This window comes from Mustela nivalis (assembly GCF_964662115.1).
Source record: "Mustela nivalis genome assembly, contig: HAP1_SCAFFOLD_2319, whole genome shotgun sequence".
In the NCBI taxonomy this organism is placed as follows: domain Eukaryota; kingdom Metazoa; phylum Chordata; class Mammalia; order Carnivora; family Mustelidae; genus Mustela; species Mustela nivalis.
In genome coordinates, this window is record NW_028134346.1 from 6,210 (window position 1) to 33,386 (window position 27,177).

The 27,177-nt window shown below is 55.2% G+C and overlaps 2 protein-coding genes across 11 annotated transcripts; one reads left to right on the plus strand and one right to left on the minus strand.

Moving 5' to 3' along the window:
* Positions 1 to 861: 861 nt before the first annotated feature.
* CCDC157 (coiled-coil domain containing 157) lies at positions 862 to 20,144 on the plus strand. Of its 6 annotated transcripts, XM_082751106.1 has the most exons (13): positions 870 to 1,454; positions 4,231 to 4,342; positions 6,788 to 7,046; positions 9,232 to 9,403; positions 10,111 to 10,389; positions 10,576 to 10,756; positions 11,443 to 11,520; positions 11,851 to 12,041; positions 13,259 to 13,435; positions 13,575 to 13,743; positions 14,820 to 14,959; positions 15,366 to 15,454; positions 15,544 to 20,144. In XM_082751106.1, exons 3-13 carry the CDS (start codon positions 6,799 to 6,801, stop codon positions 15,791 to 15,793), a joined length of 1,974 nt encoding a protein of 657 aa, XP_082607232.1. In that variant the 5' UTR covers positions 870 to 1,454; positions 4,231 to 4,342; positions 6,788 to 6,798; the 3' UTR covers positions 15,794 to 20,144. The 6 variants fall into 6 exon arrangements, 5 of the variants coding, with proteins under 5 accessions (XP_082607228.1, XP_082607232.1, XP_082607229.1 ...); XM_082751102.1 differs by having other exon boundaries at positions 862 to 1,454; positions 10,111 to 10,756; XR_014308172.1 differs by having other exon boundaries at positions 10,111 to 10,756; positions 13,575 to 13,757.
* Positions 17,471 to 24,456, minus strand: RNF215 (ring finger protein 215). 5 transcript variants are annotated; one of them, XM_082751111.1, is made up of 9 exons: positions 24,065 to 24,456; positions 23,656 to 23,799; positions 23,151 to 23,222; positions 22,985 to 23,070; positions 22,411 to 22,567; positions 18,930 to 19,049; positions 18,710 to 18,853; positions 18,375 to 18,477; positions 17,471 to 18,283 (listed from the first exon to the last, which is right to left on the minus strand). In XM_082751111.1, exons 1-9 carry the CDS (start codon positions 24,347 to 24,349, stop codon positions 18,261 to 18,263), a joined length of 1,134 nt encoding a protein of 377 aa, XP_082607237.1. In that variant the 5' UTR covers positions 24,350 to 24,456; the 3' UTR covers positions 17,471 to 18,260. The 5 variants fall into 5 exon arrangements, with proteins under 5 accessions (XP_082607237.1, XP_082607234.1, XP_082607235.1 ...); XM_082751108.1 differs by having other exon boundaries at positions 23,773 to 23,799; positions 24,065 to 24,433; XM_082751109.1 differs by lacking the exon at positions 18,930 to 19,049 and having other exon boundaries at positions 24,065 to 24,440.
* Between the last annotated feature and the right edge of the window lie 2,721 nt (positions 24,457 to 27,177).

Sequence of the window (27,177 nt, forward strand, 5' to 3'; positions counted from 1 at the left end):
CAAGTGACTGGGAAAATGCCAGGGATACAGATGTACTTAAAATGGACCTCTTCTGTCATGTACTCTGCTATATTCCCAACCCAAAGCAGTGGTCCCCATACAATATGTGCTCAATAAACGTTTGCTTAATGAATATAAGATGCTGTTAACCTTTCCAATCACCTGTCTGGCAAACTACTAATTCATCCTTTTAAAAGCAATTCACCTATCACTCATGTGGGTTTCACCTACTTTAATTCCCCCTTCACACCATCAAAGAAATGTTGATTAGTTTCTTTTGTACCTGTTCCTTATAGGGCCTATCACAACATACTGCAATTATTTACACACCTCTTTCCCCCTCAGCTGATTTAAGGGCTGGCTGGTATCATTTATGGTGATCGAAACAATAACCATTTGTAGAATGTTCACTTATATGGCTCCCCACTTAGAACTGTGACCTCCCTAAACTAGGTATGTTTCATTCATTCTAAACACCAGCCTTGCATGGTGTTTAGCTTAGAGCAGATGCTGGGAATTAACAAAAACGTACCGCCCAGGTTGGAAAACTAGGGATTACTGGGCAAAAACCGGCGGGCTGGGCAGGCGGCGGTGGGGGACGGCGACGGTGGGCCCAATAACCACAGAAAACCTATGGATGGGCTGGATCAGTGCTTCTCAAACTTTAATCAATCACCTTGAGATCTTGTTAAAATGCGTAAGTATTTAGGTCTGGCATTTCTAATTAACTCCCAGGTGATGCTGATGCTGTTGGTCCGCGGACCACACTTTGAGAACCACTGTTCCAAGAGCGCTTCTTTTGCTACCAGAAGAGAGCGCAGAGCGGGAAGCGCGCTGCCTCCTGGGACTTGTAGTCCCTCCAAGCCCTCGTAAAGCGGCCGCTTCCTCCTCCGCACAAGTGAAGAGGGCCCGCACCGGAGGGAAGGACCCAGGCCAAGGATTGGGCTGCCGGTAGAGGTGCGGGGGTCGCAGTACCTGTTTGGGCTCGGTGGCCGCGGGCGGTGGCGGGGGCACCGCCTGCACGGGTCCGGCCGGCATGACTGCGACGCTCAGGGCTGCCAGTCCGCCTCGCTGAAGGTGAGCGGTGCTGCGTCAAAGCAGCTCCCCGCACGGACAACACGACAAGCTCCCAAGATGGCGGCGGCCGACAGAGTCGTCGCGGAGGAGGGGAGGATGACGCACTTCCGGGACTGCCCCTTCTTCGTGATGCAACTTCCTGCCCCCTCCCTGGAGCCTTCTGCGCGAGACGCCGTTGCCATGGCAGCGCTCAAGGCACCCGGCTTGGATTTGTGGGGGATGCCCTGAGGCGCTGGCGCGCCGCGGGCAGTTCCAAGAGCCGACCAGACCGCAAGGGCTGAGGCTGCGAAGCAGGAGACTGGGGAGACGTTCTATACCACTCGCCGGACGCTCTCCGCACACACCCCACGGCCCTGGCCCCCTTCTTTACTCCAAAGGTGGGTTCCTCTCTCCCTCCTATTGGCCTGTCATCTTGGAGAGCCCCTTCCCTTATAGCCTGCTTCCTCAAAGTCCCGCTTCCCTCCTCCCTTAAACTCCTCTTCTTTCGCTTCACGCCTACATCTTCTGAACCCCCTTTCCAAACCAAGTCCCAAGGCCTAATTCTCTTTTAGGACTGCCTTTTCTAGGGTCCACTCTCTGCCTTCCATAGGCTGGCCCCCAAACCCCGCGGACCGTCTCGAATCAAGACTTCTTAAAGCTCCATCCCTCACTCCCAAAGATGCGTTCTCGCTGACTACTTCCCTAGCTTCCCCGAGCTCACCTCGAATCCCGCCCTTCCCATTTCCTCTCCTGAGATCCTGTCCTCCTTGTTTCGTCTCCGCTCCATCCCAGCGCCGGACTGCAGGCCGGTTTTTAGCCCATGCCTGGATAGTTTGTTTCTTCACCTGTGAAATGGAGGCGGGATAGGAAGAGATGCCCTCCCAAGTGTCTTACCCCATCCCTCTTTTTTACACACACACACACACACACACACACACACACACACACACACACCAGAACTGGTTTATGTCGTTGTAATAACGTAGAATGATGATAGCTAGGATTTATTGAACATTTACAGTGGCCAGATCTTCTGCTAAACACTATATGCATTACATCACTAATTTCTTTTTTTTTTAAGTTTTTCTTTATTAATTTGTCAGAGAGAGAGAGTATAAGCAGGGGGAGTGGCAGGCGGAGGGAAAAGCAGGCTCCCCACTAAGCAAGGACCCTGGACTCCATCCCAGGACCCCCATCCCAGGACTGGGGACTCCATCCCAGGATCCTGGGAAAATGACTTGAGCTTAACCGACTAATCCATCCAGGTTTCCCTACATCACTAATTTCTTAGAGCAATTTATTGACAGACGAGGACAGTGAAGTGCAGAGTTGGTGGCGTAAGAATCCAAACCCAGGCCATTCTTACTCCTCTACTAGTGCAGCTATTCCTTTGTCTTCACTCTGTCCCTTCATTGTCCCCCAGGAATCCAGGCATTAGCAGTCCCGAGTCAGAGGCTGACAACTGGGATATATAGATGGTTTCAGAATTTCCAAGTGTTAGGGCAGCTGGGGCACTGACCAGGAGGTAGGCATAATCTTTACCAGAGGAGAGAGTCCTAAGACTTAGAGTAAGAAGGGGCTTGCATGTTGAATGGGAGTGGAGGAAAGACTCCTGCCCTTCTCTGCAAGTCAGAAGTCCACCTTAAGCATGAGGGAACTGGGGAGACGGCAGAGTTAGCTGCTATTCCTTCCATTGGTGATGGCCCAATTAGTGCCATCACCCATATGACCTCAGGAATAGTCAGGGCAGGGCTGGCAGCCTCAGGCTCACGATTCCATTCAAGAACCAGGAATTACAGAGAAAGCCCACGTCACGTGCTCCTTCACTTGCCACACACCAAAGTGGTTCTCAAAGCCCTGTTTATAATGGCAAATCCCAATATTCAGAAGAAATGACATAAGGTAACCTTGGATATTTTTCAAAGTTTTGTTTTCCTCTTCCATATTGCTGATGCTTTGGCATTTGTGGCTGCTTCTCAGAACTAGAATCTAACAGGAGTTGGATCTCAGAGGGCCCCAGATGGCAGCTGTAATTATCTGAGGCCAGTGTTTCTCAGTGTCTTCACAGATAAGCTCCCAAGTCCTAGGTGCTTTGCCACCTGAATATTCCTCCTCCCAGGACAGCACTGCTTGCTTGCTTGCTTGCTTGCTTGCTTTCCTCCCTCCCTTTCCTGGAAGGAAAACAAAAATGTTTCAGTCTGTTATTCTCGTTGGTTTCTGCCTCATTCCTGGGGTATATAAAATCTCCCAGGTGGCAATATCTCCTGAGAGTCCATCGCCGCGGCAGAGTATGTGTGCGGGGATGTGGGCCTGGGTGTGTTTGTGAGTGTTGTAGGGTGGAGACTCGTTGCCCTGGGGGTGGAAATTTATCCCCAATAGAGATCCTCAGAGGGAAATGGTGGCCTCTAGGGACAGGGCTCCACGGGTCCTTCTCTGTCCCTATTCTTGACGTAGTGCCCAGGATGCCAAAGGCATGCAATCACCATTTGCTTACCGAACACACAGGATCTGACCCTCTACACCTCCACTGTTCAGTACGGTGGCCAGCCATCCATGTGGTGGTGCATTTGAAAATGGTGACTGGTCCAAACTGAGATGTGCTGCAGGTGTCAAAGAGACACTGGATTTCAAGACTGAATGTAGAGAAGACTGTAAAATAATCTTAATGGTGTTACGTTGATGTCATGTTGAAGTGATAGTATTTAGAGTTTATTAGGTTAAATAAAATATTTAATTAAAATGAATTTACCTGTTTCTTTTTACCTTTTTTATTTGGCTAGTAGAAAATTTAAAATCCCATGTGCAGCTAGCATTATATTCCTTTTGGACAGTGCTGCCCTAGAAGCATCATGGCTTCAAGACAGAGCAGAGATGTTGGACTCAAGAACCCTAGCTCCCTGAGTGACCTTGGCTTCATCCCCTAATTTCCAGAGCCTCAGGTTCCTCATCTGTATAAAGGAGGCAGATTCAGGAAGTAGTGCACAGTAGGACCTGTGGTCAGAGCTTAGCACTATTAAAGCACCTCTGTGCTCAGGCTCAAAACAGGTGAGCCCACATGAGCTTTCCCTCACTTCAGCCCTCTGGCCCTCTCCTTCTGGTACAGCCTCCTCCCTGTCCCGCCAGGAAACTTCCCTGAGAGCACACTCACTCACTCTTGCTTTCATCCCTTCTCAGGGACTGAAGAGCGACTCCAGGCCAGCCCTGCACTGGAGACAGGAAACCAGGCATCTGGGTGAGCCTCTGACCTGAGTCCCAGAGCCCACAGACCAGACATCCAGCCTCACAGGCAGGTACCTTTGCAGAGGTGAGGACAGGGCCCAGTCCTCTGAGAGGCCTGAGAAGCCGGCTCAGTCTTCAGGAATCACCCCTTCGTGCCTTTGAGTGTCCCAGGACCTGTGGGCAGCAGCTGGCTCTAAAGTCCTTTCGCCCAGATGGCCCGATCATACCATAGCGAAAGACAGTCCATGTGCTTGCAGGGAGGCAGATTGCCAACTGCAAATAATTACTCAAATAATAATCAGTGCCAGTGTGGCGTATGCTGGGAGGGAAAAGAACAGAATGCTCAGAGGGGTGACAGGTGAACTCACCTGGCCTGGGGACCTGCGTGAGCTGCGTTGTCTGAAAGAAGTGTGGGGAGGAAAAGGCACGCTCTGGGTGAGAAGATGCTGGGGTGGGAACAGACCACACAGGGCCAGAGCCCAGGGAAGTATTCCAGTGTTTATACTATGAAAAGCCATTCAAGGGCTCGAAGCAGGGGGATGAGTTGCCTTTTAAATGATCACTCTGACCATATACAGATGGATGAGGTGGTGCTGGACAGAGGGATGAGGGTGGCCCCTCCGGGAGGCTGTGGCAGTGGTCTGGGGAGAAGAGGGAGCACGGAACAGCACGACGAACACAGTGGTGGGTTCTCAGTGTGGTCTGGACACAGGACTGGCAGCCTTAGGTGCTTGGATAGGGGGTAGAGAAGGGAATCCGAGGAAGTGCCCAGTTGCACATAGTGGGGGCGCCCTTTTGTTACTGAGTGAGGTTGGGCTGGAAGTAGGTCGGAGGAAGAGAGATTCCTCCACCAGGCCTGGACTTGCTGAGGCTCAGGGAGATCAACCATAGCCTAAATACTGCCCAGGCAGCCTCCGCACTGTAGGGAGGAGCTGTGGTACAAGGAAGCACTTTCTGCAGCTGAGAAAGCCACAGAGAACAAGAGACCCTGCTGTAGGGTGGGGAGAGACCAGGGCTGCCCAGCTCTGAACAGAGAGAAGAGGGTCACACTGGCAAGGCCTGTGATGAGCCACTGGAGGGGTCAGGACAGTCATGCTTTTCCACCTTCTGAGTCAAGGACCAGGGGCCATTCATCCAAATCACTGGCTTCAGAGGTCCACGGACTCCAGAGATGGATGAGAAGCGCTCCGTGTGAGCTGCAGGGGGAAGAGGGGACATACAGAGGGCAGGCAGTGGCTGCAGACAACGATGGTGTTTGCTGTTGTTACTGCTAATAACAGTAATCACCAAACTAATGGTCACTATTTCTCGAGAACTGTTACTCATGTCTTGCCATGCACCAAGCGCTTTACTCGTGGATACTGTTAATGACCTCACAACCGCTCAGCCTGTTTGGGGATGGTGTCCCCATCTTACAGCTGAGACAGCTAGGGTTCATAGGGGTGTAGTGACTTGCCTGAGGCCACATAGCCAGGAAAGGGCAGGACTGGAACTCTCTGCATTCACATATAATAGGGCCCCTGTCACCAGAGTGACAGATTTTCAGGTTTTCCTCCCTTACACCTTAAGACAAAGTTAAGGTATTTAAATTTTTTTGTGTGGGTTCTTTTCATTTCCCTGTTCAATTACTCAGTATTCACTTGCCAGTGAATGTCTACCATGGGCTAGGCCTTAGGCTTGCCATTCTGGGGATACCACCTTGGCTAAAGTGAACTGAGGACCTGGCCTGGAGTGTGGAGGCCATTCCAGCAGAGAGGGATCAGGGTCCAGATGGGGGAAACCCAGAGAGATGATCTTGCCCAACCTGAAGAGTGCTCAGGGAAGGTTTCTTGGAGGAGGTGATATCCAGGAAGCCCAAAGGATGGGAGGAATTAGGCTGATGATGGGAATTGGATGGGGAAAACATGATTCAGACAGAATGAACAGATGGGCCCAGGTTCAGAAATGAGTGCCTATACCTGAGCTGCTGGTGGAGCTGACTGGGGCTGAAATACAGAGTATGGGGTGGTGGTGTGGGGACCAGAGAGGGCTGCGGGGAGAACTGCGGCCAGAGGTGGCCTTTCTCCCTTAGGAGTCCTGAGGGGGTGTTGACCAGTGTGACCCGATCTGATCAGATATGGCCCAAATCTCTAGAGCTGAAGTGTGTCATTGGAGGGGGCACCCCTGTGGCCCCACCAGAGACAGCTGCAGTGGTCCAGGTGGGAGATGGTGGTGGCTGGGTAGGATCCAGCACTTCCTGTCATGCTGTAGCTACAACTCTCTCTTAGTTGACTTACGGAGCTGGGACTTGGGAGTGTGGACGTGGGGCAGGGGGATAAGTGGAATTCTGGGGAGGTGTCTTTACTACCCAGGTATTAAAGGGCCCATGGCCTGGGCCTGGGAAAGACTTTTTCCCAGGCTCTAGGTAGGGCTTTTGGCCTAGGACCCACTGGGCAGAGCAGGATTTTGGGAAGTTACCTCCAGCCGCAGCCACATGGTTCTGGTTAACAGGGATCCTCTCTGCTCACCCCAGGAGCCACGAGGATGGCCCACCTGCTGGGCAGCCAGTCTTGCATGGACAGTCTGCGTAAGGACCTTACCGACCTGCAGGGCGCCATCGTGGATGTGTTCTCTCGTGCCGGACCCGTGCGCTTCCCCTCCTGGAAGTTCCCTGATCGTGTGGCCTGCGACCTGGACATGGTGGCCCTGTTAGAGCATTATGACCACGTGCCAGGTGACCCCGAGTTCACGCAGCTGTCCCATGCTGTTCTGCTGGAGCTGGTCATTGACAGGTGAGGGCCTTGACCAAGCCCAGTGATCTTGGGGTGCTGGCATCTGCTCCTTAAATCAGTAAACCAGCCTCAGGATCCGCCCCTTCCGCCACCATCAGGGATCACATCAATATCAATAATCACCTTTAACTGCGCGCCTGTCAGGAGGCTGGCCAGCCCAAGGCCCTCACTGCGATCTCAGCTTCTGTCATGTGCTGTGCTTTCCCATCCTGTCCACCTTTGGGGAGTTGTGGGCCCCCCTCTTGTTCCCTGCAGCTGTGCAGCTCCGAGGGCCACCTCTCCAGCTTCCGTCGGCCACCTACTTAGAGCTTCTGTGCATCGGGGACACCACAGCTGCTGCTCAGAGTTTCCATCCCAGGCCCTTTGTCCTGGTTTCTTGAGAGCTATCGCATTGTCACTGTGGGTCACAAGGATGTTTTTTTCCAGATTCTGGCCCTGTTGGGAAGATTGCCTCGTAGCCCCGCCACTTCAACACTCTCGTTAAACTTAACATGGCCATCAGCTTTTCACTTCCTGGGGACCACCACCTGGCTCCCTGTGACCAAAACCGTACACGGACTGAAGTCATGGAGGCCTGATAGACAAGAATAGTTTGGGGATGGCTTGCCTGGGGATAAAGAAGCTAGTGTTAAAAAACAAAAAGAAGAAGAAGAAGAAGCTAAGTTTACCACTTAGAGTCCTGGAGGCACACTCAGGATGAAAGTATTCTTTGGAACCCGTGAGAGGCTAAACATGTATAAGCACAGAACACACTTCCTTTTTTTTTTTTTTTTTAAGACTTTATTTATTTATTTGAGTGAGCGCACATGAACAGGGGAGGGGCTGGAGGACCTGAGGGAGAGGCATGCTCCCCCCTGGGCAGAAAGCCAAACATGGAGGGGGAACTCCATCCCAGGACCCCTAGGATCATGACCTGAGCCAAAGGCAGATGCCCAAGCAACTGAGCCAACCAGGTGCCCCAAATATACCTTCCTCCTCCCTTACTTTTACCTATGTTATGCTATGCCATCTGCTAGGAACCCCCTGCACACCCCTTCCTGGTCTGGCCAAGCCCCACTCAGCCATCAAGGCCCAATCTTGCCACGCCCCTATAAAGCTGTTGCTGACATGTTTTCCCCACCCCTCTGTCAAGGCCATGCTCTGACTTCTTTCCAGGCATTTTCCCACCCCACCCCACCCCTAATGCTGCCCAGCACTGTGGCAGGCACAGTTGTCCCCATTCACAGAGGAATACACCTCAGCTCAGAGAGGCAGTTGGTGTCTCCTCCTGCAAGGTTTTGCCTGCCCAAGATACCCCGTGGGTTTAGGATGACCCCTCTGCCCCCAAAACAAGGCAGGGTCACTTACCTGCTCAGTATGTTCTATAAATACAAGACCTCTTCCTTTAAAGTAGCTTGGTTCCGGGGCACCTGCGTGGCTCAGTGGGTTAAAGCCTCTGCTCAGGTCATGTTCTCAGGGTCCTAGGATCAAGCCCTGCATGGGGCTCTCTGCGCAGTGGGGAGCCTGCTTCCTCCTCTCTCTCTGCCTGACTCTCTGCCTACTTGTGATCTATGTCTGTCAAATAAATAAAACCTTTAAAAAAAAAAATAAAGTAGCTTGGTTCCCCTGCAAAATTCAAACTTGTCCTTCTAATGCCTGTCTTCCTTAGAGCAGCCTGACTCTAATTTTAAGCACTGAAGTTGGGATAGACCCCTAGCTATCTTCATGCCCCTGATGTCACAGAAGCAGCTTGCCCTGCAGGAGAAGACCCTGACTAGAATCTGGAAGCTGCAGGGTGCCCCTGGCCTGTGTGCTTGCCAGGCCCTTCCACTCAAGGGTCTCAGCCCTGTCCTCTGTAAGGAGAAGGCTCTGAGCTACCTGACGTAAGGCAGCCACCCACCCAGCACTCTCGAAGCATGCGCAATACAACTGAAGCGAGACCCAGTCTGCCAGAGCATCCCCGAGTGGTGGGGAACAACCAGGCTGAAGTGCTGATGGCCAGGAGGCCCAGAAAAGGCCCCCATGTTCAGCCCTCAGGGAGGGCTTCCTGGAGGAAGTGACCCCTTGGATTGGGTTTGAAGCTGGTCCAGCAGAGCACATTCTAAGGCCCTCAAGGTCCCCAGAGTCAGAGGCTGCTAGTTGTGGGGTGTACAGGCATGCTGGCACCAGGCTCTACCCTAGCTGACCCTGCCATCTCTGCCCACAGGCTCCTGCTGCTGCTTCAGAGCTGCACGAGCTACTTGGAGAACCTCAGTTCAGAGCAGACAGTGCCTGCTACCCGGGCTGTGGGGCCCTGCATGTCTGTGGGGCTCACGGTGCGACGCTTCTGGAACAGCCTGTTGAGGCTGCGCATGATCTACCAGCAGGCAGCCCCCCAGGTGGGTTAGTCACCCTCACACCTGTCTACCCTGCCCCAGTCCCAGCCTTGTGGCACACCATGTGGGCAAACCACCCAAATTCCTGAAGGAGATGGTGTCACTGTCTGGGCTCACACCACTCAGAGGAGATGGTGTCCCCTCCAGAGGCAGGCCTCAAGGGATCATGTCTGGGCTCCCAGGGTCTGCTGTTTATGCTGAGCCTACCCTGAGCCTCAGTTTGTTCATCTGTACAGTGGGAATAATAACAGTCTCTCCATCTCGGGGCATTGTTGGGTGATACTGTTAATGTTCGCCCCATTCGTTATGGCTTCTCCTATAATTTTCACAAATCCCTGTGAGAATGATCACCATCACCATAACGGGGAGGAATGGAAAACTGAGAGCAGCTATGGTGACACGAGAACAAGCAGGTCCACTGGGCAAAATCTCTGGAACCAGCAGCTGTGGCTTCACTGTTAGACTCCTTGTCCCATGCACAGAACGGCACAGAGCCTGGGGGGTAGGGGGAACAACAGAGAGTTGGCCCAGGCTTGGTAATTTGAGGCAGTGAAGAAATAAGGTTCTCTCTCCTACTCACGTTGGTGTCAGATATCTAACATCTAAGGGTCTGAACATCAGAAGAGGCCGTACAGAATACTCACCAGGAAACTGATCCCCTCCTGGGTCTGTCTCCTCCATCTGCTTTCCCTTTCTTTTCCTGACCACAGAAAAGAGTAAACCAAGGGGAGAACCTCACCTCCAAGCCCACCGCCAAGGGTGAGCCAGCCAGGAGCCCTGAGCTTGTGACTGCCAAGTTCCTCAAGCCCCCCTCCCCAACACCACGCTTGTCTCAGACCTGCCAAGAGCCGGAGAGCCTCCCCATCAGAGTCTTCCCACAGTGTCCAGCCAGCACTGCCAAGAACAGCAGGAGTATTCACTCCCAGACGGTGGAGACAGCCCTTGTGCCCTGTGATGCATGCACCAGTGTCCAAAGCAGCCTGCGGGAGGTGGGCAAGGCGGTCATCAGCCTGTGTCAGAGCCAGAACCTGCCCTCGTCCTTAGGCCAGTTCCAGCAGCTGGTGCGGGACAGCATGGGCCTCAGGCCGCTGCCAGCCGCCACCATGGGCCACTGGGCAGCCGAGCAGAGCAAAGACCTGACACGCCTCACTAAGCACATGGGGGCCCTCACTCAGCTCGTCGGGCCGCTCAGAGCCCAGCTGGAGGAGGCCGAGGGACAGAAGGACGGACTGCAAAAGCAGGTGGGCCAGCTGGAGCAGGCACTGCAGCAGGAGCAGGGGGAGCGGCAGCGACAGGCGGACGAGGCCACACAGCAACTGGCAGAATGGGAGTGCCACAGGCAGCAGCTGCTCACAGGTCTGTGCTGGGAAGCGGGGCCCTGAGCCCTGGGGCTCTGCCGCAGCCTTAGCACAGGCTCACTGGGAGGCAGACCCCGTTATAGGGCTGCAGGGACACGTCCGCTGGGGTGAAGAAACCCAGGCTGGGGAGTGGGGTCAGAGGACGGGCAGCTCTCCAATCTGGTTACCCTGCAGGCGGCCTGAGCTTCATCCCACCTGGGGAGCACTGTAGCTGGTGGTGTGGAACGCGTGCCTCAGAGTTGTCCCCTCAGAGGGCAAGGGGTCGGGGGGTTCATCTCCTCACTCCCATGTGTCCCCAAAGGGGACTCCCTGGGGGAGCTGCTCTCTGGCTTCCATGAAAGCCACCAGACAGAGAGACAGCTAAGGCACTCACTAGGAGCAGGCCAGGGCCCACTGAGGTTGGGAGGCCAGCGGGATTTAGGCAGATCACTGTCCTTTCTGAGCCTGTCACCTCTGTAGAGGACACAGAGGCCCAGAGCAGTGTAGAGACCTGGCAGCCAGCCAATAGGAAACAGGAGGAAGAGGGGTCCAGGCCTCCCGGCCTCTCTGCAGAGCTCCAGTTGGCCCAGGCAGCCCCTCCATACAGCACTGCCTGTCATGACACTGCAGGGTGCACTGGGCCTGAAGGCCCTGGCCAGGCCCATCGGAATCTCTCTCTCTTTCTCTCTCTCTCAACCGCTGTAGAAACAAGTAACCTCAAGACGAAGGTGGCCACCCTAGAGGGGGAGCTGAAGCAGCAACAGGAGGCCATGCAGGCCTTGGGTGAGGAGTCCCCTTGTGTGGCCCTGTACCCCATGTCCTGTGCCCAGTGGTGCTGCTAGATGAGTGGTACTGTCTCTGTCCCATGGGCTTCTAGGCGCCCCAGGGATGGGCCCACCTGGCCACACTGAGTTGGGCTGCCACCACCTCCCACCCAGAGAGCACCTTCTGTTTTCACAGAAGGGTTCAGAGCAGCATTTTCTGGGACACTGAGGCCCAGAGACAGGCTGTGACCCCTTCCGCCCCACCTCAGGTCCTATCATGGGTCAGGGGCAGTGCGGAGACTCGCACCCAGGCTTCTCTGGCTCTACCCCTCCCCACTCAATCCTGCAGAGACGAAGGCACGGCAGTTTCAGGAGGAGGCTGAACGCAGGGCAGAGGCCGAGAGGCAGGTGCAGCAGCTGGAGGATCAGGTGCAGCTGCTGGCCGGGCGGCTGGACGGGGCCAGCCAGCAGATCCGCTGGGCCAGCACCGAGCTGGACAAGGAGAAGGCCCGTGTTGACAGCATGGTCCGCCACCAGGAGGTGAGGATCTAGGTGAGGATCTATGTCTGTGACATAGGCTGCAGGAAGAGAGAGCCCCACTGGTCGGGGGGGTACCTGCCCAGCAACACACAGACCCAGGCTTTTGTTTGATCTTTATCAAGAGCCTGAGCCTTCCCCTGGGCCCCCAGCACTGGGGAAACAGCGATCCAGGGACAGATGCAGCCAAAGGTGGCCTTGCTCTGGAGGAGCTCCCCGCCCAGCGAGGACAAACAGCTGGGTCACCACAGCTCTGCTGCCAGATGGCTAGGAGGTGCAGGGAAAGTGCTACAGGTGTCCACAGAGGGACAGTCACATCTGTGGGAATCCAGGATGGCTTCTGGGAAGGAATGGCCTTTGAACTGGATGCCAGGGGCTGGTGAGGAGTCCATCAATCAGAGAAAGGATAGGGATGACAAAGAGCGAGCCAAGGCCCAGGTTACAGCTGTGCCCTGGGCACAGGGCCCCTGCAGGAACCCTCAAGGGTAGGGCTGAGGGAGCAGGTGACCTGCCACCTGAAGTAGTTATGGCCCAGGCCGGGAAGGCCTTTCAGTCCCAAGCTGGTGTTTTCCTCAGTTCCCTGTGAACGGTCACGGTCACCAGGTATCAATGTGTGCTGTGGACAAGGGGCTAGGCCTCGGCCTCTGTAGCCCCCTTGTTCTTATTCCTCATCACCACAGTAGGAGGTGGACAGTCTCGTCGTCCCTATTTTATGGAGGAGGAGATTGGGGCTCAGGGAGATTATGGCAATTATGCAAAGCTTCGCAGCCAGCCGGAGCTAGAGCCCAGACTTGGAGCAGACCGACACTGGCTTTTCCTGTATTGCACTCAGTGGGTGTCAGGAAAAGTGGATCCCAAGTGATATGGGCTGACGGGACACAGGAAACCTAAGGAGAAAAAGAGAATGTATTGCCCAGAATTCCTCCCCCAGTGGAGACTGTGACTGGAAAGAAGAGGGGACAAGATTGATAGTCAGTCCCTTGCTTTCCAAAGTGGCAGGGGTCTGCAAAGTGGGGGGCCTGGGCCTGACCGGGTGGGGGGGCCCAGTGGGGTGTGCACCACTGGCCCCTCTGCCCCTTCTGCTGCACACGCATGCACAGCCTCCCCTGTACACAGACAGGCACAAGGGGGCGCATCAGAGATACCAAGGCCTCTTCTGTCCCACGCTGAGCCTTGCCCCATGGGCCTCATGGCCTCCCTGCCTGCCCACCCTGCCTCAGTCCCTACAGTCCAAACAGCGAGCCCTGCTACAGCAGCTGGACAACCTGGACCAAGAGCGTGAGGAGCTTCGGAGCAGCCTGGATGAGGCCGAGGCCCAGCGGGCCCAGGTGGAGGAGCAGCTGCAGAGCTTACAGAGCGAAAGGGAGCAGGGGCAGAGCCAGCTCCTGGCCCAGCAGGTGGGAGCCGGCAGGGTAAGGGTGCCGATGGCTCCCAGACATGGGCCTGTCCCAAGTCTGGACTGGTGGGGAGAGGGGTTGTCCCCAGGGGAGCCGGGAGCCATTTGTTGCATAAGGCTTGAGCCTCCCCCTGCCCCAGGAGCTGCTGCAGAGCCTGCAACAGGAGAACCAAGGCCTGGAGCAGGCCACGACGGATCTGCGGCTGACCATATCAGAGCTGGAACGTGAGCTCACAGAGCTGAGGGAGCGGGAGCGGCTGCTGGTGGCCTTCCCAGACCTGCACAGACCCATCGAGGCCCAGATCCCAAGTAGGGGCCCAGAGGTGCTGACCAGGGCGTACTGGGGCCTGGACAGGGAGCTGAGGGCTCACCTGGGCAAGACACTGGAGTCTGCAGCTCCCTGGCCTGCAGTGTGGTCCCTACTGAGTCCCCAGGACACGGAAGGCGCTTCGTGTGTTAGCCACTCTGTAGATGGGGACACAGAAGCCCCGAGGCAAGAAGACTGCCCACTGTCCGCATGCTGAATCCTCGTGCAGGTCTAACCACCTCTGTAGCCTGTGCTCTTCACCATGTCACATGCCAGTCCTTGCTCAACATCCTGGTGTCCCCCGTCCTGGTGTCTCCCCAAACCACAGCATGGGGCCAGCTCCATGGGCACCGCCCTAGCTTTCCAGTGTCCAGTGTCATGCCCCCCATGCCCCAGGAGTACTAGGTACCCATCTCAGCAGAGAACTGGATGCCAGGCAACCTAGGTTCTTTGAGGCCCTCAGCCCTCATCCCTGGGGGGGGTGAATCCATTTGCGGGGCTGTCAGGTAGAGTGACGTAATTTAGCTTGGTCATACTAAGTCATCGGTCCTGTGCGCAGCGGGCCAGGGCCTTCCATTGTCTTTTGATCCGCCCCATAAGATGGGTAACAGCCCTTTCACAAGCCACAAGACCAAGAACCACAGCAGGCAGCAACTTGCTTAGGTTCAGAGTCAGAAAGCAAGCATCCATCTCCCCAGTGGTGGGAAAGAACGTGCTTGCTGAGTTCTGTGACTCATACACAAGAGCTGGCTGCGTGGCCTGAGACAGCTTGCTGTCTCTCTGAAAACAAGTGGCTTTGGAAGGGATTCACTCTCTTACCCAGTTACAGCATCTTCAGTGAGCCTGAGGTCCCAGTGAGCTTGCTGTGGTCACCTCCCAGCAGGGAGGGGGTGGGAAACTACAGGACCTCAGGAGAAGGATGATGAGGTCGGGGGTGGGAGGAGGTAGAGCACGGGCCCTGCTTAGGTCCCCTGTGCTCGCCAGGCCACCAACCTAAGGTACACCCCACTAGCGTGTGTGCCCTCGGCACCAGGGTCAGCCCTGGCAGGGGGAGGTAACAGAGGGTATATCCCTGCAGGCTCCAGCAATGTTACTGATGACATGGAGAGGCAGATACAGGCCAACAACATCCGCATCCAGGTCCTGCAGGAGGAGAATGGGCGGCTCCAGTCTATGCTGTCCAAAATCCGGGAGGTAGCCCAGCAGGGAAGCCTGAAGGTGAGCAGCCTGGCTCCCCAACCTGAGAGGGCCGGCTCTTGGGGACTTGGGGGAGGCCCCTGACCCAGCAGGTCTTCAGACCCCACCCTGGGAACCTACCCAAAGCCTGCATCATCACATGTGGTTTCCATGTTTCAAGCAGGCGTGAGAATGGTACGGTGCCTTTCCATTTTCCCCTTCTAGCTCTTGTTCACTTTAAGGACAACCAGGAATCTTGTCAGAAAGCCAAACTTCTCACACTTAACTGCAGCTGGGGTGGCCCTGGAGGGCTCCCCAAACCCTGCACCTGAGAGGAGGGGGCTGATGGTATGGGTTTCAGCCCTCCCTTCTCCTCCATGGCAAGAACACCCTTGCTGAAGGGTGCAGAGAGATTTCCAGGGCCTTTCTGAATTTGCTTTCTTTGCAGCTGATTCCACAGGACCAGCTTTGGGCCCCTCCCAGCAAAGGAATCCAGGGAACAGTGCCCCCAGCCCAGGCCCAGAATGCTTCTCCAGGGTGAGTAAGGCCTTGAGGGAGGTGGGGAAGACGGGGGTGGGTTGGTCCTCCTCACTCACGGGAGATCTTGTCATCTGGTCCTCCCTCAGGCCCCTGGGCAGGCGGCACCTGCCTAGCAGCAGGACAGCCAGCGTGGGCAGGACCCTCCCATGCCAGCTCCGGGAATCCCCACCTCAGCAGTCCTGCGGTCGGCCCAGCAGGTCCTCCCTGGAGGACATGACCCACTCAACCAACTGTGCTCAGAACCCCATCCGGGCCTTGGCCAGGCTGAGGAGGAGACTGTCACCAGGCCAGAGCCAGGCCAGCCCTGCATACCAGCCCCAGGAGCGGCCCATGTAGCCTGCCGTGTGGTGGGGCTGGAGGGCAGGTGGCTGGCAACCCGTTCCATGTAATAAAGCCCCGGCCATCTGCCCACAGCACCCTTGGCCTCACAGCACTGGCTGAGTCAGAGGCAGAGTCCTTCCTCCCCCATTCTGGGTGGGGACCACTGAGTCCCCAGCCATGTAGGTCGTCTGCTGGCAGAGGCCTAGCACACTGTCCTGACAGGACAGTGGGAAAAGAGGGTACACAAAGGACAGCAAGAAGCTTTAGCACCTGGGCCAGGTGAAAGGTAGTCTTTTGATCCCCAGAGCAAGCACAAAAGGTTGACAGACTCAGTGACCCTACCCATGGAGCATAGTAGGGTCAGGGTAGGGGTAGGTCAGGGAAGGAGAGCAGCTGCCAAGGTAGGCCTGGTGAGGAAGGAGTCAGAGAAGGGGTTCCTGGCTCTAGGTTCCTCCTACCCCCAGCTCTGAACCCAGGATGGGGACATTAAGGACCCAAAAAAGTCAGTTATCCTTTTTACTAAGAAACTATTCACCTTCAGGAAATGTGAGTCAAAAGGATTTCTCTAAATCTGGGAGGTTGGATCCCTAGAAGGCAGGGCAAGGCCTCACCTAACCCGACAGCAGGACCCTCAGCAAGCCCTGGATTTCCCAGGCCTGTCTCTTGGGCCCTGGCACTCATGCCACCCAGCCATGCCGGGCCCACAGTCCAGTTCTCTCCACGAAGCCTCCAGCCTGCCCTGGGTCACCTCAGCAGTGAAGGACAGGCTCTAAGGCCTTGCTGAGGACTTCTCAGGGTGGGCACTCCCAGCTTCCTGTGACATCTTCCCCAGGCGAGGAGGCCAGCAGGGAGAGTGCCTCAGTTTACAAGAAAGGTCAAGAGGGGCCATGTGTGTAGCTAAATGGGCATCGCCGCTACCTGCCCAACTCCAGCTTCTGTGGAGCCTGGCGTTGTGGAGGGAGGCTGGGATGCCCTGGCCCTCACGGGCGAAAGCCAGCCCTTGGGGTGGGGTCTCTGAGGCAAGACACGTGGGTCCAAGTCCAGGGTAGGACCAATCACAGCTCATCTCCCCTCTGCTCACAGTTCTGGAGGTCAGGAGTTCAGGCCCTGTATCTGGGTTTTCTGTTCAGAATCTTAGAAGACTCAAGTCAGAGTATCTGCCAGGTTACATTCTTTTCTGACAGCTCTGGGAAAGGACCCACTCCCAGGCTCCTTCTGACCGCTGGCAGAACTCCTATCCTTGCAGCTGTAGGACTAAGGTCCATCTCCCCGATGGCTGCTGTCAGCAGGGGCCACTCTTAGCACTTGGAAGCTGTCTGCCTTCCTTGCCACGTGGCCCCCTCCATCTTCAAGTCAGCAACAGAGAATTTCTCACACACTGAATGCCCTTCTTGCTTCAATTTTCTGACTTCCTATTCTTCCACCGGGCCAGTGAAAACTCTCTGCTTCTAATGGGCTCTCATGGTTAGGTCAGACCCTCTTGGATACTTTCCCTATCTTAAGATCAACCCTGCCATATAACCTCATCATGGGGGTAAAATCTATTACACTCCCCATTGCAGGTTTACAACAAGGGATGTCCATGAGGGCTGGGGGCAGGGTATCTTGAAGCTGGTCTTAGAATCCCCCCTCACAGGCAGCAGAGCCTAAGGCGACTTTTCTGTCTTAAGACCTCCACACAAATCTGATCTCTTTATGTTAAAATATATCCATGTTTATTTCAGTATTAAACCTCCCCTACCCCAAGTCTTAAAAAACCCAGCTGCCCCTAAAAGATGCACCACATTTATCCTGCAGCTCAAGTACTCTGGTCAGCAATCCGTAGCCTGGCCAAGCAGCACAGGACTGGATGGCTTCTGAGGCCTCTGATCCCAGCCAGGCCTGGGGAAGGAGTCCAGCTGGACAGGCAGCACTTGCTGCTCCTTGTGTCCAAGGGCTGAGGGCGCTATCAGTTGAACATCATAGCCTTGACCAAGATGTGTCCTGAAAGACAGGCCAGGATGCCCCCAAGGCCAGATAGCTCCTCTCACAACCCAGCGCCCAATAAATAAGCACACAACTCGACCAGCCACCACAGCCTCAGTCCCCAGGGATGCCCCGACAGGCAGGTCAGAGAGGCACCAAAGCCCTGGGACCAGCTGCGATGCCCCACCCGCTTCTTCCCCCAGGCCCCTAGCCAGGGTCCCAGGAGCTGCCTGCGAGGAGGGCAGACACAGACATTCCAGGATGGTAGAAGAAGGGCCCCAAGGTGGCTTCTCTTGAGTTGGCAGATCCAGACCCTGCATCCTCGGACTGGGGAGTGTGGTCCCTCCTTCCCAGAATGAATACGATGGGGTGCCTGGCCCCTCAGCAGGGGAGGCCCCTGTCCTTCCTCCCACCAGCTTCCTGTCCATCCCGCGGTTCTGTTCCGGGAGCCCAGGCCTAGGGCCAGGGTGCAGGTGGGAGGGTCCTTTGCCCACATGCAGAGACCCAGCTTGGGCAGCTAATCGTCTGAGTAGCGGTTTCCTGCATGGGAACAAGAAAACACCGGGAGGGAGGTGTCAGGTGGGGAGCGAGCAGGGAGGGCTGGCCAAGGGCCCCCACCCCTGGTGCTTACCCAGGACATTGAATTTGCATAGCGGGCAAGTCTGCTGGAGCATCAGCCAGGGGTCCACGCAGTCTCGGTGAAACTCATGCTTGCAGGGCAGCACCCGGAGCCACTGCAGGGTGTGGGGGGAGACTTCAGACCACAGGCCTCCACATGGGGATGCCTGCCCCCACCTGCATAGGGGAACTGAAACTCCTGCAGCCTGTCACCACCCTCCCCACCCCCTAGTGGGTGCTTTCCTAGTTAGAGTAGGAGCTGGTGGGATAAAGGCCTGGTAGGAATGGTTCTGGGGGGTCTCGGAACAGTGAGGGACATCACAGGTCAGCCTCTGCCCATGGCACTACCTGCTTATTGCAGAAGTAGTCCAAACACACGGCACAGGTCTCAGCACCTGGTTCTGGGGGGCCCTGGGCTGCGCGGCCCAGACGGCAGCGCCGGGTCTTCAGGGATGCCAGTCTCTGCAGCACGCGGAGCTTGAGCAGATCCACCTGGTGGGGGAGGGCAGGCACAGTCAGGCGGGCCTCACGCTGGGGGCACCAGGGCTTCCGGGGGGCCGGCTCTCACCTGGCCTCCGGGTTCCTGCTGGCTTTGCCTGGCCGCCTGCCGCTGGGCCTGGACCACGAGGCCTGTGCACAGGAGCATGGCCACCAGCAGGATGGCATTCCACAGCTGCTGCAGGGGCTTCTGGGCAGGGGAGCAGAGTGTCAGGAAGGCTGGGGCTGCTCTATGCTCTTCCCCCAGTGAGTCCACTCCGAAGACCAGGCAGGTAAGGTCCATTGGCAGCGTGTCCCTGCAGGTTCCTGACTTCCTCTTCTGAAGCCTGCGTGCCTCCCATCTGTGCCCCCAGGGTCAGTCCCCGCTGTCTATACAGCTCCTCGTCCAGCTGCTGAGGGGACCCACCTCTGCCCCCAGACCGTCTCCTGGGAAAAAAGCTTTTGCATTCTTGGAAGCTTCTCTCTGGCAGCCTCACAGACTCCCCAGCCTAGGACCCTAACACTTTCCCACCCTCATGCCTACCCCACACTTCTCCTGGTCTACTTTCTTGGGTGCCATCACCCACCCACTTCCGTCTGAGCCGAGCATTCACGTGGTCCCCTGTGGTTTTGCTCTTTGGGGGCCCATGCACCCCTCCCCTCCATTCCACTCCTCTGCTCTTTGGGGGCTCTGCTCCAGCCTCACCAGCCCACTTCCTACAGTGACAAGGATCTCACCTGCAAACCTGATCACCCAGGACCCCTGCTTGCCCCCCTTCCCTGCAACATCCCCGCCCTCAGGAGACACCCTGAACTCTTCAAGCAGCCATCTGGCAAGGCCCTAGATCGCCCACACCCTGTCCTTTCAGGGTCCCATGCTCCGTGTCCTTTCTTGTGTTCCCAGTTCTTCCTCACCCCTTCCCTGGGTTAATGCCTTTGGATGCCCCCTGCTCCTGAGCTCTCCCCAACCCCCAGCCCTTCCCACACTCTTTACTATGTGTTTCCTTGTCGCTGCCTTTGGTGGTCCTCAGGCTCCCACTGCGGGGAAGGAACCACATCAGCCCTGCCCTTGGCCCTTGAGAGGGCCCCTCAGAACCTCAGAGTTCCTGGGCTGGGGATGGGGGGCATGCTCTGACCTTGACTTAACTACCCCTACTCCCTCCCCAGAGCAGTGTGGCAGCTGGGCTTTGACTACAGGAAATGATGTGGCACAGTAAGCAAAACCCAGCCGGCTCACCCAAACAGGCGCACCAGCTCTCAGGGTCTCTGCACATGTCATGACTAATAAATGCATTCATTTAAAAGCTTTCTGCATTCCTGGTAGCTTTCTGCCATCGTGTTCTTCCCTGGCCAACAACGAAGCTCAACTACCATCGTGTTACAAGGGAGAGGGGCCAAGAAGTGACTGGCTCTTAAGAGAAGAGTACTCCAGACGAGGCTGGGTGCTGCTGGTGTCACAAATCAAGAGATGACCGTGAGCCCCAGCTGCCTGTTCCTCACCCTCTCTCCTCTGGTCTCTGGACCCCCATTTTTCCTGAGGAGTGGGAGAAGGTAGTACCTCCTACTGCAGGAAGCTCTTCCCCAAGCCCCCAGGCTGAGCTCAGATGCTTCTGTTGTGTCCTGGAGGGCCTGTCCCCCCTCCCCTGCTCAGTGCTGACCCTGGTAGAGTGACCGCCATGGCCTTTTTCCTCGCCATTTGGGGACCCAGAAGCCCAGGGCCAGAACTGCCCTGCCTTTGTGGCCTGGGCTGTGCGGAGCCAGGCGGACATGGGGCAGGACTCAGTGGCCACAGTAGTGTGAGCTCACCAGGGCAGAACCTGGAGCTTTGAGATCTGGAGCAGCCTGGGGCACTGCGTGGGCACAGGGCATGGCCAGCTTGGGACCCTGCTGCAGGCCAGAGACCCAGTCCTCTCAGGCTCAGCACATCTATGGGACCCACAGGTGAGCAGATAGGGAGGGGGTCCCTCTGACCTTTCCGGTGCACAGGTGCTGTAGTTCTGGGTTCAGACTCACCAGCATGGTGACCTGGCCCTAGGGCTGGGGCCGAGAGCTGGCCCCAGCCACCCTTAGGCCACCTTGAAGTCTATCATGGCTATCATGGCTACCCAGCACTTGACAGGCTCAGCTCTGCCCCCTGTACCAGACAGACTGGCCTGCAGACTGCAGGCATTCCCACTCCCAGGCCCCTTCCCCAGCCCGCTCTTCCCCGGGCTCCAGGCTTTCTGCAGGCCCATCCCCTCTCATCCGACAGTCCCTTACCAAATGCCTGCCCCACCCAGACGTCTGGGTGGGCTGCCCTCCAGGGGAAGGCCCAGTGCAGCTCCCTCTTCTTCCAGAAAGCCCTTCTGTTCCCCTAGTCCCACTGCCCCCTCCCTTCACACAACTGTGGGTCAGTTCCTGCTGCTTGAATAGGAATGAGCACATGATGTCCAGGCTGAATTGCTGAGGCCTTTTCATGGGAGAGTTCCTTCCCTGCTTGTTTTTGAGCCCCTTCAGGACAGTGCCTGGGTCCCATAGGTTTTCTGGACCCTCCACAACCCTTCTCACTGAGCCCTACGTGTCCTACAACCTCAAAGATTATCTGATGACTGCTAATTTATTCCATCATTTATAACAAACACATTCATAGAGTGGAGCTGCCCACCTGCTCTGTGCCCACTGTGAACTTCATGCACACACAACACCCTGACGATCCTATGGCCATGTCCTGTCCTTGTTCACAAAGGAGGAACATGAGGCTACAGAGGTTAAACACTCAACCCGAGATCCCTCAGCTAAGGCTGCAAGTCGGCCTCACACAGCCCAATCCCACTGACACCCCCCGCCCCGAGGCTGCCCACCAGGAGACCAGGACATGCCTGCCCCGACAGAGCATCTGTCCACAGATGCTTGTGGACAAAATACCTTCGAACCTTCTCGATGCCCAGCATTGAGAAATCCAGAGACTAGTAAGACACAGCCCCAGACTTCAGGAAACAAAGTCACATTCCCAACACTTAGAGACTTCGGACTGTCCTGAGAACACTACAAAGGGCCTGACAAAGGACGACTTCAAAGACGGAGAGAGGAATGGTGAGCTGAGGCTGCAAGGGAAGCTTTCCAAAGAAGGCAAGCAGACAGGGATGTATGGAGACAGAGAAAAAGAATGTCCATGCCTGCAGCCAAGCACAGACAAGGCCTAGTGGCAGGAGGCCAGGGCATGTGTGAAGCCCAGTAAATGGCATAGGGTGAGCGTATAAGGAAGAGACTAGGGAAAAAAAAAAAAAAAAAAAGATAAGTGAGTGAACAGGAGAGCTGTGAAAGCCAGGCTAAGGAGTCTGAACTTTATTCTGCAGGCAATGGGGAGCCAAAGAGGGCTTCTGAGCGGGAGAGTAACATAGCCATAGTAACTAACACTGATTATGCATGACCCCATCAGGCACTGCACTGAGTACCCACGTCAATGAGCACTCATTACAGCCCTGGGAGGTGGAAGAAGTGGTCCTGGCCAGCAAGGTGAGGAGAGGCCACAGGATCTGAGACAAGGCACGTGTGCAGCCATACCCGAGCCTGCTGCACCCCCAGGTACCCACCTGCTCCTGGGCCCGACTGCCTCCCAGGCACACCAAGTCCTGCCATCCTCCGTAGCCATCCTTGGAGAGGCCACAGGTGGTCCACAGGGTCAGCTTCCACTCGATGTTGGCTGACAGTGACTCTCCACTAGTGATCTCGGCTGTGGCCTGAGTCCTCCTGGGAGGGAAAGCCACAGAGGGGCCAGAGAGAAGGGCTTTTGGCAGGAGATGACCCACCCGCCCCAGCCTTGTAGGAAAAAGATCCTCCCACGTATCATCCCACAGCCTTTCTGCTTTTGGCCCCCAAGCCTCTTCTGGTTATTGGTTCTTCCATTTCTCCCAGCCAGACCAGGGAGGCCTGCAAGTCTTGGAAAGAACCTGTCAATCAGAATCCAGCTTCCTCCTTCCTGAAACCAATTCCCCTCGGCCCCTAGAGCTGCCTCTTTGCTCCAATCCCCTCACCCATTTTTCAGACCAGACTACAGTCTGAAGGTTAACAGGAAAAGTCCTGGTCCTGAGACCATGGCAGATTCAGGGACCCCCTCAGCACCCAGGTTCCCAAGCCCAGTCCTTTGGAGCCCAAAACCCAACTCACTGCAGCAGTGCCTCCAACAGCTTGGTGACATTGGAAGAGTAATGGAGGACAATCACTGGCCTGAGCAGAAGCTGCGATATATCTAGCTGGAGATGGATAGACAAGGTCAGCCGGTGTTGGTCCCCTCCTCCCTGGCCTGCATACCCCCACGCCTGAACCAGTTTACCTCTCGGACCACGTTGTGGTTCAAGATGAGGAGGAGCAGGGCAGAGGCTCCCAGGAAGAGTGCCCTCCGCATCTGTGAGGGACAGAGATAGAAGCGAGCTGACCCCTGCCCACACATCTGTCTCACTACCCATGACCACAGTTCTTAGCTCCTGGTTCTGCAAAGTTTTCCTCCGGATAGATCAGCTGTACATTCCTTCCCCCAGATGTCCTGAGGATCCAAACAATTATGTGCCTTCCCTGGTCCTAGTAGGACAGGCCTGCCCACCAACTCTCAGCAGGAACTCCTCATCTGATACTCTCAGAGCCTGGTGGAGCTTCCTGACTCTGGCCACCTCCCATCTCCCTGCTTTCACTCCATACTGTCTCAATTTTCCAAACTCAGGTCCCTCACCTCACCCAGGCCCCAGGTTTCTCTGCAAGCTCCTTAGGGGCCCACCTAGTAGTCTGGCTCTGGCCTTGAAACCCCTTCCTCCAGACCCCTTCCCCACATACACCCCCTGCACCTGCTGGACCAGGGCCTTGGGATAGGCCTGGGGACCGCTGCCCTGACTCTCCTGGTGCAACTGGGCCGCCTGCTCCTTGCCCACGTATGCCACTGCAATCCAGCCTTCTACGGGTACCTCCTGCTCAGCATCCACGATGTCCATCTGTGGGGTAAGGGACCACAGGCAGAAGGAGGAAGGGGAGGAAGGGGGGTTGGACACACAGGCGATGTAAGGTCAGGGTTTGAGAGAGAGTTTGAAGGGAAGGGCATCTGGATCTCAGGTTTTGGAAGCCGGGGTTTGAGGCCTGGGCAACCTGGGGAGAGGGCGTTGGGAGCCTAGGGCTTGGTCCAGGATAAAGGCCGGATCTGGGTGCGGGATCTACGGCGGGGCGGGGCGGGCCGGGACCAGATGGCTCGGCTGCGCTCACCAGCAGCAGGCGGCCGCCCAGCGCGGGTGCGGGGTCGACCTCGGGGCCAATCCTGACGCCCTCCAGGACCAGCGCGTCCTGCCGCGGCAGCCTCACGTCCACTCGTACGGCGCGGGCCCCGCCCCGCCCCGCCCCGGCCTCAGGCTCGCTGCAGTCCGCCGCGGCCCCGGGTCCCGCCAGGCCCAGCCAGAGCGGCAGCAGGGGCAGCAGCAGCAGCAGTGGCGAAGGCGGCGGCGGAGGAGGCGGCGGGGGCGACCTCAGCGGAGGGCGAGCAGCGGGGCCCATGACTGGACCCGGCGAGCAGACGAGACACTGGTGCCAGGGGTACCGGCGCTCGGGGGAGCGTAGGGAGCGGGGCCGCGGCCGGACGGGGCGGGGCGCCGGGAGGGGCGGGGCCGGGGCCGGACGGGGCGGGGCGTCGGGAAGGCGGGGCGTCCTCGGCCTCACTGGTGCCCAGAACAGGCCGCGCGCGCCCCCTGGTGGCCGCGGAGAACTCCGGCGCCGACTGCCGAGGTGGCTGGAGTGGGGCGGAGCCCGGGAAGAGGTAGTCAGCTTGTGGCCTGTCAGACTGGCAGAGACCCGAGCGCGAGCACGGGAGACAGAGGGAGATAGTTAGCAACATGGGGAGGCAGAGGCACGATCAGCGCCCCCAGAAGGGCAGGAACAAGGGACGTTTTGTGGCCTGAAGGCTGGCTGGCCCTTGCTGTGCGCCGGCCTTATGGTCACTTGGTGTGGCCTTGGTCAAGTAACATCCTCATCTTTCTGGGCTTCCATCTCTTCACCAGACCAAACTCCAGGAAACAGAGAACCAGAGATTGGCGTGAGAAGGAGATGGGAGATTGAAACAAGGGTCCCGGAGGGGCAGAAAAGGGGCTGGGGACATTTGCCTGAACAAAGCAGGCCAGACACAGCTCCTCGGGGGGCCCAGAGGCTAGGTCTTCAGGCAGGTCACTCTTCTGGGCAGTGAAATGGGCATGATATTAAGAGCAGCACTGCCTCATCTCCAGCAAATAATCTCTGATGCCCACAAGAATGTGAAAAGTCCACACACTGTCCTAAAACTCATCTTTTTCTCAAAGGGCTGTGGCTGCTGGGAATCGCCTTGTCTGAAACCTGAGCCTTTTAAAAAGTGTATCCTGATAAAAGGGTAAAGGCCAGATAAGCCACAGCACTCTTTCCCCCCCTAATTTTTTTATGATTTTATTTATTTATTTTTCAGAGAGAGAGAGAGAGAGAGCACAAGCAGGGGGAGCAGCAGGGAGAGGGAAAAGCAGGCTCCCCACCGAAGAGGGAGCCTGATGCAAAGCTCAATTCCAGGACCAGGACCCCCCTCCATTATGACCTGAGCTGAAGGCAGACACCTACCTTAGTCACCCAGGTGTCCCTCCCCCAATATTTTTTTAAGGAAAATTTCAAACATACTGAAAAATGAAAAGAATTTTATAGTGAACACCCATATAACCCCTAATGTTGAATTGTCAAGGGACTCCTGAAGAATAAGATGGAGAGAACAAGAGAATCTGATGTAAGCCCAAAGACAGACAAATGGGGCATGAAACAGAAAAGCCAGAAACCGGCCTACACACAGAACTGTGGCTTTGTCCGAGGGACCACTGCAATTGGAGAGAGGAGCCATATTATGGACTACTTAACAAATTGTGCCAAGGAAATGAGTTAACCATAACAAAAAGCAATGAAATTGGACCTCTACTTCACATTGTACCGGAAAAATCAATTCCATGTGAATTAAAGATCTAAATATGAAAAGCTATATTTAAGCATTTTTAGAAAGAAACGTAGAAGACTATCCTGTTTACTTCAAGGTCAGGAGAGATTTCTTACTATATAAAAACAGATTATAAAGGAAAAGATTGAAGAAATTAATCTGCAATAAAATGAAAAAAACCTTATAGTAAAGTGGTAGGGAAAGCAACAAACTGGGAGAAGGTATTTGCAACCAAATTATTGCTATGCAGAATATACAAATGTGTAGATAAGGGCCCAAGATGCAAGTAAGCATTTGACAAATAAGAAAACAACAATGGCCAATAAATTTGAAAAGATCCTCAACCTAATTACTAATTAAGGAAATAAGAGTTAAGATCACAACTCGTCAGTAGGAGAAGAGAGAAATCTGTGGTACGTTCATATGTAAAATACCATGTAAAGAGAAAAACAAATGGTTTAGTTGTGTGTATCATGGTGGATAATTCTAACAGAATGCTTAGCACAAAAAACAAGTCTCCAAATAATTCATATGATTTAAACTCAAAAACATCAGTATTTATAGCAACAGTACACAAAAATCAGTTGTGTATCTCTATGCCAGCAATGAACGATTTTAAAAGGACATTAAGACAACAATTCAATTTACAACAGTTGCCAAAAAAACAAAAAACAAAAAACAAAAAACCCACCTGGAAATAAACTTAGGCAATGAGCTGAAAGATCTGAGCACTGAAAACTACAAAACATTGCAGAAATAAATGAAAGAAGATCCTAAATAATGGAAAGACATCCCTGTTATTGGATTGATAGACTTAGTAATGTTAAGATGGCCATACTACCCAAAACAATGTACAGATTCAGTGTATTGAAATTCCAATGATCTCTTTTGAAGAAATGGAAAACCCATCCTGAAATGTACATGGAGTTGGAAGGAGCCCTGAATACCCCCTGTGGACAAAAAGAAGAACAAAGAGTACTAACACTTCCTGATTTTAAAATGTACGACAAAGCTACAATAACCAAAACAGTGTGGTTCTGGTGTAAAGAGACTCATAGATCAATGGAATAGAATTGACAGTCCAGAAATATGCCCAGACATCTATGGCTGATTGATTTTCAACAAGGGCACCAAGACTATTCAATAAGGAAAAGAATAGTCTCCTTAACAAATGGTGCTGGGACAATTGGACAGCTACACGCAGAAGAATGAAGTTGGACTCCTACCTCACACCATATACAAAAATTAACTCAAAGTGGATCAACGGCAGGAATGTAAAATGGTGCAGCAGCTGTGGAAAATAGTATGGTGGTTCCTCAAAAAATTAAACATAAAATTACTATATCATCCAGCAATTCCAACTTCTGGGTATATATCCAAAACAAAT